The 14,128-nt window shown below is 37.8% G+C and overlaps 1 protein-coding gene across 7 annotated transcripts in view; it reads right to left on the bottom strand.

Moving 5' to 3' along the window:
- MARCHF8 (membrane associated ring-CH-type finger 8) overlaps positions 1-14,128 on the bottom strand; it is a 131,601-nt gene that overhangs the window by 65,205 nt on the left and 52,268 nt on the right. For 6 of the 7 annotated variants that reach the window (XM_045809870.2, XM_087862932.1, XM_087862931.1 and 3 more), the window contains exon 2: positions 5,436-5,615. In XM_045809870.2, coding sequence (XP_045665826.1) covers positions 5,436-5,537 — 102 coding nt within the window. In that variant the 5' untranslated portion in view covers positions 5,538-5,615. Of the gene's footprint in view, positions 1-5,435; positions 5,616-14,128 lie in introns of those variants that run through there. The other variant, XM_087862934.1, reaches the window with a different exon arrangement.

Here is a 14,128-nt window from a genome sequence, read left to right on the forward strand (position 1 = left end):
CTAAACTCATAAGTGAGTTTGCCAAAACTGCAAACAAGATACAAGATACAAGATCAATACACAAACATTAATTTTATTTTTATGTACTAACAATGAGCAATGGGAAATTAAAATTTTAAAAAATAGTACCATTTACAATAGCAGCAAAAATACAAAGTAAATAGGGATAAATCTGACAAAAAGGTGTGTAAGACTGATCAACATGCTGAAATCTGCAAAACACTGATGAGAGAAATTAGATAAGACTTAAAGAGGAGACGTACCTTGTTCATGGGTCAAGACTCAATATTGTTAAATGTCAGTTCTCCCTCAAATTGAACTACAAATTCAATAATCCCAATAAAAATCCCAGCAGACTTTTGTGTAGAAACTGACGATCTGATTCTTAAATTCATATGGAAGTGCAAAAACACTAAAATAGGCAAAACACATTTGAAAAAGAACACTATCTGATTTTCAAGACTTATTATTAAGCTGGAGTGTTTATGACAGTGTGGTATTGGTGCAAAGATAATAAATAGATCAATTAAACAGAAAAGAGTTCAGAAATCAGCACACACATACATGGGCAAATGATTTAAGGTAATGCAATGGAGAAAAAAACAGTCCAATCTATTTAACAAATGTTCCTGGAACAACTGGATATATACCAAAAAAATTATATTGGATATACTCTTCAAATAAGATACAAAAATAATTCAAAATAGATCACAGGCATATGTGTAAAACCAAAACTATAAAAGTTCTAAGATACTATTTGCACCTAAGGGTTAAGTAAAGCTTTCTTAATAGAACACCAAAAGTATAATAATACAAGGGAAAAAAGGATAAATTTGACTTCACTAAAATTTAAAAAGTTAAAACCAAACTTTAGTCTTCAAAAGACACTGGCAGGAACATGAAAAGACAATCCAGACACTGGGATAAAACATTTGTAAAGCATATATCTGATAAAGGACTTGTATCTAGAATACATACAGAATGCTCAAAATCTGACAAATAAGAAAAAAGGCCACCCATTTTTTAAGCGGACGAAAGATTTAAAGAGGCTCTTCGACAAAAGAGAAGTAAGGATGGTAAATAAGCACATGAAAAGATGCTCAACATCATTACTCATGAGGGAAATGCAAATTAAAACTACAATGAGATGCTAGTATAATACACCTATTAGATGCTAAAATTAAAAAGACAGACCATAAGTGTTGGCAGAGATATAGAAGAACTGGAACTCCCTCCTTCTGGTAGGACTTGTAAAATGGTACACTCATTTTGGAAAACAGTTTGGCAGTATCTTAAAAAGTTAAACATACATCTACCATATGTTTCCACTCCTAGGTATATACCCAAGGGAAAGGAAATATATGTCCATACAAGGGCTTGTATGAATGTTAAGAGCAGCCTTATTCATAACCACCAAAAACTGGAAACAATCCAAATGTCCATCAACAGGAGAATGAATAAACAAATTGTGGTAAATCCATACAGTGAATACTACTCAGCAAGAGAAGTACACAACTTAGTACACACACACACACACACACACACACACACACACACACAATGGAATATTACTCAACCATCAAAAGAATGAAATCTTGCCATTTGCAATGACATGGATGGAACTAGAGGATATTATACTAAGCGAAATAAATCAGAGAAAGACAAATATATGATTTCACTCAAGTGTGGAATTTAAGAAACAGACGAACAAAGGGGAAGGGAAAGAAAAATAAGATGAAACAGAGAGGGAGACAAACCATAAGAGACTCCTTAACTACAGGAAACAAACTGAGGGTTGCTAGAAGGGCGATGGGTGAGGGGATGGGGTAACTGGGTGATGGGCATTAGGGAGGGCACTTGATGTAATGAGCACTGGGTGCTATATGTAACTGATGAATCACTAAATTACCTCTGAAACTAATAATATGCTATATATTAATTAAATTGAATTTTTAAAAATTTAAAGAAAGAAAGAAAAGGACGTAACTATTGATACACACAACTTGGATGAATCTCAAAATAATTAATCTTTGAAAAAAGCTAGATTTTTAAAAAGTACGTAACTTATAATTCCACCTATATAAAACCCTAGAAAATGCAGACTAATCTACGGTGAAAGAAAGCAGATCAGTGACTGCTTGAGGAAGGAGTAGGAGGAAACTTTTGCAAGTGATGGATATGTTCACAATCCTGCTTGAGAAGATACTGTATACTTTAAGTATTGTTTACTGTATGTCAATTAGACTTTAATAAAGCTGTTTAAAAATGAAATGAAACATAACAAAAAATAATCTTGAAAAATGTAAAGGGACCTATCAAACCACAAGACAGATTAAGTCTAGATAAGAAATTAATCAATAACTCTCTAAACTATAAGAAAAAAAATATTCTTCCCAAAAACTATGAAGAATACATTCCTTAGAGAAGGAATGCAAACAACCTCCATATCAGGTTTCTAAATGCACACCGGAGTCTGGAAGGCAATGGATCAATACTTACAAAACGCTAAGAAAAAAAAAGCAACTCAAGAAACATCTACCCAGTTCATAAGCAACAGCAGCAGAAATCTTTTTATTATAAAACATTCATCTTAACTCCATGGTGGTTCCCATACCATTAAAACTACATTCACTCATTCATTCATCAACTGCACGGACTACTCTATAAAAGTCATTAAGTTTTCTTAGAACTGCATAGATATGGGCTCATGCAATGGATGTCACAGAATCATGCATCTGATAAAAACAGGTAAAACTGTCAATGTTAAGGTTAGATTATTTGATTCTGGGGTAAACTGCAAGGCCCCTCTCTTCTCACAAGATTCAGAAGCAATAAAATTGTTATTGATGTAATGAACCATCTCATGTTATCCCAGAGACTGTGAGACAAAGTTCAACCTTTGCAGCTCTGAGAACAGTGGGTGATGAGCAGGAAGGAAGGAGTGCCTCTTTCTGCAGGGCTTCTCTTTCCCTCCTCCCCCCCCCCTTCCCAAACACAGAAGACCAGAAATCATACCAAAGAATTCTGTTGTGAACTCACTGTGCCAGGGAAACTGCATAAAGGAAAACAGACGCCAATGGACAGAAACGTGCCTTCCAAATCAATTCTGATACCACATTTCAGAACCCAGACACCACAAAAAATCATTTTCAGCAACGTGCCAGCTGCTGCCACAACTGTTACGGGGCCCCTCAAGCTCCCGTCTGGGCTGCAACTCCACTACCTGCGCCTTGATTCCCAGAAGTTGAAACTATTCCCCATGCTAATGTGGGACAGAAGAGTGCCTCTTCCCAATACCAATTAAAATCCCAATTCCATGAATATAGTCATTAATGCTACTTATTTAAACCTTAACAGCCCCATCCAATAGATCAGTTCAGTAAGTATTTACTGAATAGCCACTAAAACAAACCTGCAACAGGGTTTTATATCCAAAAGAATCTCTCTTCCTGGCCTAAAATGTTGGACGACTTCTATTCCAAAAAAGTACAGCTTCCTCAGATAGAGAGACAGAAAGATAGATAGATAATCAAGAAATTCCTGCCATCTGGTGTCCAAATTTGACACTGCACTGAATAGGGACCGAGCAACCTCAATTTGGTATAGGCAAGCACCCTAGACTAAAAACTGTTCTATGTAGTCGTATTTAAAAATCCATTTGGACTAAAGGGTTACAAGAAAAGCCCATTAATTTAAATGAATCTTAAATGAAGACTATTAACGCAAATGAAAACTGAAAGAATATGGGAAAGATGGGGAATTCTCCCATCTCCAGCAAATTGAGGAAAAACTGAAATACTGAAAATGGTAGGTTTAAAATCCATCGACACCACCACCATCCCTGGTCAGCCTTTCAACCAATGCCAACCACACTCCTCCTAAGAGCTCAGCAAAACAGAAAGGGTGCAGACTGACGACATAAACAACTGAAAAAAGGAAAACACAAACTAAGAATACAGAGACCTCTTTTAAATTATATGGCACCTTTTCATTTTTCATAGTCCATGTACTTCAAGAGCTATATATGATAAATTTGGGGGGTTTTTCATTATTTATGTAATAAGGCAAAGAGTGGTGCCCCATCAACTATAATGACTCAACTTCAAACAAGACATTACTTTTTTATTTAACAAGGATTCTTTAGAGTCTTCAGCAAAGATTTACTACAAAATAGGAATGCAGTGACAACTAATGAGCACATGTCTACACAGCACATAGTAAAGGCAAGGAGAAAGTAGGAGTCATCCCTGATTCCTCCCTACCTCACCCTACATGCAATTATTAAGCCCAGTGGATTAATAAACTAATATCTCTCTATTCCCACCACCCTATCCTAGACAAAGTCACCATCACCTTTTCCTTAGACCAGGGATTGGCAACCTACAGCCTACAGGCCAAATCTGGCCTGTCACCTGTGTTTTTGCAAGTAAAGGTTTATTGGCATATGGTCATGACCATTCATCTATATACTGTCTTTGGCTATTTTCATGCTACAATGGTAGAACTGAGGAGATGTGACTGGCCCACCAAGTCTAAAACATTTGTCATCTGGCTCTTAACAGAAAAAGTTTGCCAAACTTGGCCTAAGTAGGCTATTACATAATCCTCTAACTAGTCTCTCTACCACTCATTCAATTCACTCTCCAAACTACAGTCTGAGTGAAAAGTTTTAAGAACACAAATTTGATCACTCATTCTTCTGCAAAGATAAACCCAAATTCCTTATGGCAACTCCTATAACTTTTCCAACCTCCCATCTTGCCATCTTGCCACTACCCTTTATGATCCAGTTATTCTATTTTAATTTCTCCAAACTCACCTTGCTTTAGCCTTTGGGCTTTCAGCATATAATATTTCTCCCAATTGGGATACTCTACTTCTCTTTAGCTAACTCCAGGTCACCCTTCGGGTTCTCTGTGTAAATGTTATTTTCTCCAGGAAGCCATCCCTGACCCCTTGGGCTGGAATTCGGTGGTCCTGCATTCCTCCATCACTAACCTTGTTATTAGACTCTAATGTGTTTTCATTGTCAGGCCAGATCAAGAGCCATATGAGGGCAGATAGGCTCTGTGCTGTTAATTATGACACCCTTACAGCAAACAGGGATTAGTATGTAGGAGGTATTTATAAAATCTTGGTTCAAATTAATTTATTCTTTGCATCATGTTCTGAGAATTCAAAGAATTTTTTCTCAGAGATTTATCAGAAATAATCATACCATTTTAGGTAATGAAGATAAATAAGTCATGTATAACCACAGCAGAGTAAGTTGATACCTAGAAAGCTATATAGAAAATTTCTGAGCCCAACTATTTACACCATATGCATTTTAGTATATTACTGGAGAAAGCCCTGATCATAAGAGCTTATCATTCTAGACCATATATAATGAAAACAACAGAAATAAAGAAACTAAACAAAGTATTCTCTAATACCTGCTCTTCCCTCTCCTTTTCTTTGGTCTTACTTCTGTAGACTCTAGCAGAGGTGGCATCCTGGGTTGGAATGGCAGAGATCTGATGCAGTGGCATGCTCATCCCAGCCTCCTGTCTGGTTGTCTTCTTTACCGAACAGAGTCTCCAGTGGTAGAGTCATTTTGGGCCATGGACTTCAAACTGAGAGGGAGAAGACAAGACATAACTGAGCTAAAACACTTCAAATTTCCAATAGTGAGATTAGCATTGTATATTTATACTCTTATATTCATATTTGAATCAGTTACAATGTCTGACATAAATACTCAGCCTTCAAAAACAACAGAAGATACATGTTTTATGGGGGAAATTTTAACATTTTTCTCATGTAATAAGATGGGAACACCTGAAAGAGGCTGTGGATCAGGTACATGGATAATCAGATATTAATTTTCCATTGGCCATTAGGTTTTAAACAGCAGTGTCATCCTTTATTTTAAGAATATTTCTGATTAAATTTTTTTTCTTGAAAAAACATTCATTCTGATAGAAGTGATCTTTCCGTAAAACCACTGCCCTTGAATCCACATAATGGTAGGATTAAAGGTTTAAAAGTCTAAAATAAATTTAAAATATTTATGAGCTCTGCTTAACCTTCTGAAAGTCTAGACTCTCTAGACCAGTTGCTGGCAAACTTTTCCGATAAAGGGCCAGAGAGTAAATATTTTAGGTATTGTGGGCCATATTTTTTTTTTTTAAATTACTCAATTCTGCTGTTGCAGCGTGAAAGCAGCCACAGTAAGTGTGTAAATGAATGAGAATGGTTATGCTCCAATAAAACTTTACTTACAAAAACAGGTGGCAGGCTAGATTTGGCCCATGGCCTGTAGTGCTAACCCTGTTCTACGGAAATTTCCAGGGAAGATGAGGGTCCACGGATATTCCTGAGATCTTGAGAAGGTTGCCCTTAGGTAAAATAATAGTTTCTAAATACAGTGATTCGAGGCACACCTGCCTTTTTTTCTGGTTTTCTCCTACATTCCTCCAAAGTACCTGGTAATTGAATTACACGTTTTCTACCCGACCCCCCGCCACCGTCCCCACTGCAATTTAGCAAACTCTGTATACAAAACCAATAATATATCCAAATTATGCATAAGGTTTAATGTAGTAATGTTTCATGCTATTTGAATTTTTTAAAAAGATGGAAGCATTAAACCAAAGAATGAACCTCTAATTTGGGGATTTTCACTTACTAACCATGTCTTGGAGGGTGGGACAATAGGCAGAGAGCGTAAACAACAGGACCTGACAACTCTGAGGTCATATTTGATGAGTAGCCATTTATTCGGCCCAATCCTAAGGTCACATCTGAAGGGCAGCCAACTATTCCACCTCTCCCCGAACTCTGCTCTGGACCAAAAGTTGGTGTTTGTGGGTTGGTCCCACCTTTGACAGTGTTACTAACGAGCAACAGAACTCACAGAATTAATCTCCTTCACAGATTCTCTGATCAACAAGCGACAGAAGGGAGTAAAAATTGGAAGGGATCAACACTATGAGAAAATGAACTAAAAGAATATTGTTTTTAAAAGTCTAGTGTTATAATAGGTGGGTGATCATTGATAACCAATAAAACAGGAAAATACAGTAGGTGATATTAGTGTCTAGATATCATAATCAATAATTAATAAAATGTTAGTGTCTACATACTATACATTACCTACTCTACCTTAAGCCTTTGATGAGGCTGACACAAGATGGAGCACTGTGCCCAATAAACAGTCTGAATATTTATATTCACATCACACAAGACAAGAGGTACTTACTGTTTAGTTGCCTTATACTGTATGGGAGATCACAATAGTTACTGGTGAGCAGTTTTTTCATCACTCATTCATCAAAATTCTCTGTCACAGAAGGCAAACTCCATGTGGCCTCTTGGAATACTTATTCAAACTAACCATGTCCAGAGACCCTACTACATATCATACCAATAGCTGCCTTTGGTGCTTCTAGTATAATAATCATTATTACATCATTGGTACATGACCATAACAAGCCTGAAGAGGACTATTTATGCCACAAAAACACAAATGTGAGAGAGGGTTTTAAATATTTTGTAGAAATTTGAAGGACTTCCTCTCCTTACAGCCATTTAAGCTATTCTTCTGAAATGAACCCCTATCTCCAGGTAACAGACCTGAAAGTCTGCCTGAAGCAATTCCTCTCCTATGCCATATTTAGGATAAAAATGATCATCTTAAAAACCAAACTGCGAAATAGACCACGCCACTTTTTATGTGAAAGTCATGTGAAAATCATAAAGCAGGTATTACTCATACTATATTCTTTGCACGATTTCCAAATATCTGTTTTATATCAATTCATCTGTAATAAAGAGCAATAGTTAAGCCTCTGCACCATGCCTAACAACCCAGGCATGAGGACTTGAATTCCCCTACTGCTAAAAATACAGCACAAACATCTGTATCTAGAAGAAATGGACAAACTGGCTATTTACAAGTATAGAAACAGGGGTACCTGCCTGGCTCAGTCAGTGGAGTACATAACTCTTGATCTTGCAGTCATGAATTCAAGCCCCAAGTTGCACACAGAGATTAGTTTAAAAAATAAATCTTAAAAAAAAAAAAACACCAAAAAAAATAGAAACATGGAAATGGATATGCCATGTCAATGGATCGGAAGACTTAACTACTGTGAAGGTGGCAATTCTCCCAAAACTGATACACACATAAAGCAATCCCTATCAAAACCCCAGCTGACTTCTAGGCAGAAATTAGACAAACTGATCCTAGAATTCATATGGAAATTAGAAGGACCCATGATACTCAAAACAATCTTGAAAAAGAACAAAGTTGGAGAACTCACACTTCCCAATTTCAAAACTTACTACAAAGGAACAGTAAGCAAGACAGTGTGAAACTGGAATAAGAATAGAGATATAGATTAACAGAACAGAATTTAGAGTCAAGAAACGAACCCACGCAGCTATGGTCAACTGGTTTTTCAACAAGGGTTCCAAGACTATTCAATGGGGAAAGAACAGTCTTTTCAACATGCAAAAGAATGAATTTAGATTCCTATCTCACACAAATAAAAAATACACAAACTAAACATCACCAAAATAAAAACGTTTGTGCTTCAACAGATACCATCAAGAAAGTGAAACGACAACCAGAGAACACAAAAAAATCATTTTGCGATGATTTACAATAAGGGACTTGTACGTTGAATATATAAGGGGCTGTCACAACTCAACAACAGACAAATAACCCGATGAAAAATGCATTGTTCAAGAGACTCTTAATTATACAGATTACTATAGGAGAGGGAGTTGGGAGGATGGGTCAAATAGGTGACAGAAATTAAGGAGTGCACTTGTGGAGATGAGCACAGGGTGATGCATGGAAGTGTTGAATTACTCTATTATATACCTGAAACTAATATAGCACTGTTTGTTAACTAACTGGAATTACAATAAAAACTTTTTTTAAAAAAGATTTTATTTATTTGACAGAGAGAGAGGGAACACAAGCTGGGGGAGTGGGAGAGGGAGAAGCAGGCTTCCTGCCGAGCAGGGAGCCCGATGCAGGACTCAATCCCAGGACTCCAGGATCACGACCTAAGCCGAAGGCAGCCGCTTAATGACTGAGCCACCCAAGTGCCCCAATAAAAACTTTTTAAAAAGGAAAAATGGGTTGTTCAACATCAGTAGCCAACAGGAGAATACAAATCACAACCATGAGATATACTTTAATTATGGCTATATTTAAAAACAGGTAAGTGTTGGCAAGGATGTGGAGAAACTGAAACCCTTATACAGTGCTGGTGGAATTACATGCAGCTGCTTTGGAAAACAGTCTGGATCTTCCTTAAAATGTGGAAATAACACAAATGTTCATAAATTAATGAATGGATAAATAAAACATGTTATCTATATAATGAAATATTATTTAGCAACAAAGAGAAATGAAATATGAATACATGCTACAACATGGATAAAACTTGAAGCATTACACAAAGTGAAAGGACCAGATACTATATGAAAACATTTGTATGAAATGTCCAGAATAGGCAAATCATAAAACAGAATGTAGATTACTGGTTGCCAAGGACTGGGGTAGGGATCGGGGATGGGGGCTGATGGCTAAAAGGGTTTCTTTTTAGAGTAATAAATATGTTCTAGGGGCGCCTGGGTGGCACAGCGGTTGGGCGTTTGCCTTTGGCTCAGGGTGTGATCCCGGCGTTCTGGGTTCGAGCCCCACATCAGGCTCCTCTGCTATGAGCCTGCTTCTTCCTCTCCCACTCCCCTGCTTGTGTTCCCTCTCTCACTGGCTGTCTCTGTCTCTGTTAAATAAATAAATAAAATCTTTAAAAAAAAAAAAAAACAATAAATATGTTCTAAAATTTATTATGGTCACGTTGCATAACTCTTAAGCATACTAAAAGCCATAGAATTATATACATTAAATGAGTGGATTGTAATGAATGTGAACTATATATCAATAAAGCTGCTTTTAAAAAGAATATATAAATAATTACTATGAATTAAGATAGATAAGACTGATCCTCAACTCTATGGTCACCTAATCTTCAACAAAGCAGGAAAGAATATCCAGTGGGAAAAAAGACAGTCTCTTCAACAAATCGTGGTGGGAAAATTGGACAGCCACATGCAGAAGAATGAAACTGGACCGTTTCCTTACACCATACCCAAAAATAGATTCAAAATGGCTGAAAGATCTAAATGTGAGACAGGAATCCATCAAAATCCTAAAGGAGAACACAGGCAGCAAACTCTGTGACCTCAGCCACAGCAACTTCTTGCTAAACATGTCTCCAAAGGCAAGGGAAACAAAGGGAAAAATGAACTATTGGGACTTCATCAAGATAAAAGGCTTTTGCACAGCAAAGGAAACAGTCGACAAAATCAAAAGACAGCCGACAGAATGGGAGAAGATACTTGCAAATGACATTATCAGATAAAGGGCTAGTATCCAAAATCTATAAAGAACTTAATCAAACTCAACACCCAAAGAACAAATAATCCAATCAAGAAATGGGCAGAAGATATAAACAGACACTTCTCCAAAAAAGACATACAAATGGCTAACAGACACTTGAAAAAATGCTCCACATCACTAGCCATCAAAGAAATACAAATCAAAACCCAATGAGATACCACCTCACACAAGTCAGAATGGCTAAAATTAACAAGTCAGGAAACAACAGATGTTGGCGAGGATGCAGAGAAAGGGGAACCCTCTCACACTGTTGGGAATTCAAGCTGGTACAGCCACTCTGGAAAACAGTATGGCGGTTCCTCAAAAAGTTGAAAATAGAGCTACCTACGACCCAGCAACTGCCCTACTAGGGATTTACCCCAAAGATACAAATGCAGTGATCTGAAGGGGCACTTGCACCCCAGCATTCATAGCAGCAATGTCCACAATAGCCAAACTATGGAAAGAGCCCAGGTGTTCATCAACAGATGAATTGATAAAGATGTGGTATATATATATACAATGAAATACTACTCAGCCATCAAAAAAATGAAATCTTGCCATTTGCATTGAAGTGGATGGAACTAGAGGGTATTATGCTAAGAGAAATAAGTCAGTCAGAGAAAGACAATTATCATATGATCTCACTCATATGTGGAATTTAAGAAACAAAACAGAGGGTCATAGGGGAAGAGAGGACAAAATAAAACAAGACGAAATCAGAGAACCATAAGAAACTCTCAATCATAGGAAACAAACTGAGGGTTGCTAGAGGGGAGAGGGTTGGGGGGATGGGAAAACTGGGTGATGTAATGAGCACTGCATATTATGCAAGACTGATGAATGGTCAGATGGTCAGTGGACTTCTACCCCTGAAACCAATAATACATTATATGTCAATTAATTGAATTTTTTAAAAAAATTAGATAAAACTGTTTTCCTTCATGCTATCCCTATGTAATTTATCCAGATGACATGGAGACAGCCACTGCTATCCTATCACTCTTCTGGTTTTGAGAAAGTAACAGGAAGAGTGCAAAATCAGCAATCAGAAATCTAAGCTCAAACCCTGACTCTTGAATACTGAGTGATGTTGGACAAAGTGAGGAATTTCAAAGGCTCTGCTTCTTCATCTGTAAAACAGAAAGGTAATAATCTTTACTCCATTCACAGGGCTATTGTAAAGACCAAAGACGTTTGTGTCCATGTGCACAAATATAAGGGTTCTTAACATCAGCACATTTTTCAGCCTGCTTTTCCAGGCATCTGTAATAATTCCCCTCACTGCCTCACAAAGGCCAGTTTGTTTGCTTTGTCTTTCCAATACTATTTTCTGTCTTCCCACACCTCATTCTGATACAAGATTTACACAACTGAGAACTTCAAATCCTTCCTGACATTTACTTAGGACTTCTAGCAGCATGACTCTGAGGGGAAGCAAGGCTGACAATACTATCCCGGCCCAATCCTAAAGAAGATCAGCGTGGCATAACAATCAAGCTATTCTATGTGCTTTCCAAATGGTCAAGATAAACGAAAGATTCTACCCCTTCCAACAATGATGCTTGGGACAAATACAGACAATAAAGAAGCAGCCAGAAGACAAAGATGCCACTTGCAGCTTCCCGGAGGGACAGTCACCACAGGTCTGCATGCCTCCCTGCACCCCTGCTTACAGGGTGCCAGGCTCCAACACCGGCCTGCTCCTATCCATTGTGCGGTGCTGAATCATAACATCCTGAATGGCACTCAGAATAAACAACTCTAAGTTAAACCTGTTTTTATCAGAAGCACATTTCATACAAAAAATGAGGAGCCTGTGTACAGCAGCTAGCAAATACCAAACAAACAAAACAAACAAACAAACCAAAAAACCCAGTAAGAGAAGAGAGGAGACCAGCTATAATACACAGCACTGAATGGTCAAAGCAGGACTTAACACAGTGAATGTGGATGGAGGGAAAAGAGAGACCATTTGAAAAGGAGGACTCACATAATCTCGTGAGGGGACTAAATCATACCTTGGTTCTCGCTGTGCATTCAGAAGACCGGGATGCACAGAGGAGTGGGGGATAAAGGGAAGTTCACCAAGGGCACACTGAGCTTGACATGCCTGTGGAAAACCCAAGATACGTACACACTGCACACTGGGAATCACCAACACACCACGACACCTGAACACGCAGGGACAGAATTCATTTTCCAAGGAAAACCTGCAGAATCAGTAGTTTACAACTTTAGAAGCTATAAACAAGTGATAAAACCCACTATCAATACAGAATGTTTTTATTATGTTCAGTTAACCACTGTATAGTACATCATTAGTGTTTTGATGTAGTGTTCAATGATTCATTAGTTACGTTTAACACCCAGTGCTCATCACAACACGTCCCCTCCTTAATACCCATCGCTCTGTTACTCCCTCCCCTCTGAAACCACCAGTCTGTTTTCTGGGGTCCATGGTCTCTCATGGTTCATCTCCCTCTCTGATTTCTCCCCCTTCAGAGTTTCCTCCCTTCCCCTATGGTCCTCTGTGCTACTGCTTATGTTCCACATATGAGTGAAACCATATGATAATTGTCTTTCTCTGCTTGACTTTACTAGGCATAATCCCCTCCAGTTCCATCCATGTTGATGCAAATGTTGGGTATTCATCCTTTCTGATGGCTGAGTAATATTCCATTGTATATGTGTACCACATCTTCTTTATCCATTCATCTGTTCAAGGGCATCCTGGCTCCTTCCAGTTTGGCTATTGTGGACATTGTTGCTCTTAACATTGGGGTGCACGTGCCCCTTCTTTTCACTACATCTGTGTCTTTGAGGTAAATCCCTAGTAGTGCAATTGCTGGGTCATAGGGTAGCTCTACTTTTAACATCTTCAGGAACCCCCATACTGTTTTCCAGAGTGGCTGTACCAGCTTGCATTCCCACCAACAGTGTAAGAGGGATCCCCTTTCTCCACATCCTCTCCAACATTTGTTGTTTCCTGTTTTGTTAATTTTTGCCATTCTAATTGGTGTAAGGTGGTATCTCATTGTGGTTTTGATTTGTATTTTCCTGATGGTTGGTGATGTGGAGCATTTTTTCAAGTGTCTGTTAGCCATTTGTATGTCTTTTTTGGAGAAGTGTCTGTTCATATCTTCTGCCCATTTTTTGACTGGGTTATTTGTTTTTCTGAGTGTTAAGTTTCAGAAGTTCTTTATGTATCTTCGATGTCAGCCCTTTATCTGTAATGTCATTTGCGAATATCTTCTCCCATTCCGTAGGCTGCCTCTTAGTTTTATTGACTGTTTCCTTTGCTGTGCAGAAGCTTTTTATCTTGATGAAGTCCCACAAGTTCATTTTTTCTTTTGTTTCACTTGCCTTTGGAGACGTGTCTTAAAAGAAGTTACTGTAGCCGATGTCAAAGAGGTTACTGCCTATAGTCTCCTCTAGGATTCTGATGGATTCCTGTCTCACATTGAGACCTCAATACAGAATTTTTAAACAGCAATGAAGAATCCCTAACTTCAAAAAACACCCACCTCAACCAAAATTTAACTTTACACTCAAACAGCAAAACTCCTAGAGGCATTCTAATTAAGCCAAGAAGCAAAATAAGCACATTACCACTACTATTATTTAATATATAGATTTTTTCTGCTAATGTGATAATACCTAAAAAGAGAACTTTATGGGGTACCT

This window comes from Ursus americanus, chromosome 6 (assembly GCF_024610735.1).
Source record: "Ursus americanus isolate L20-20 chromosome 6, mUrsAme1.1.p, whole genome shotgun sequence".
In the NCBI taxonomy this organism is placed as follows: Eukaryota; Metazoa; Chordata; class Mammalia; order Carnivora; family Ursidae; genus Ursus; species Ursus americanus.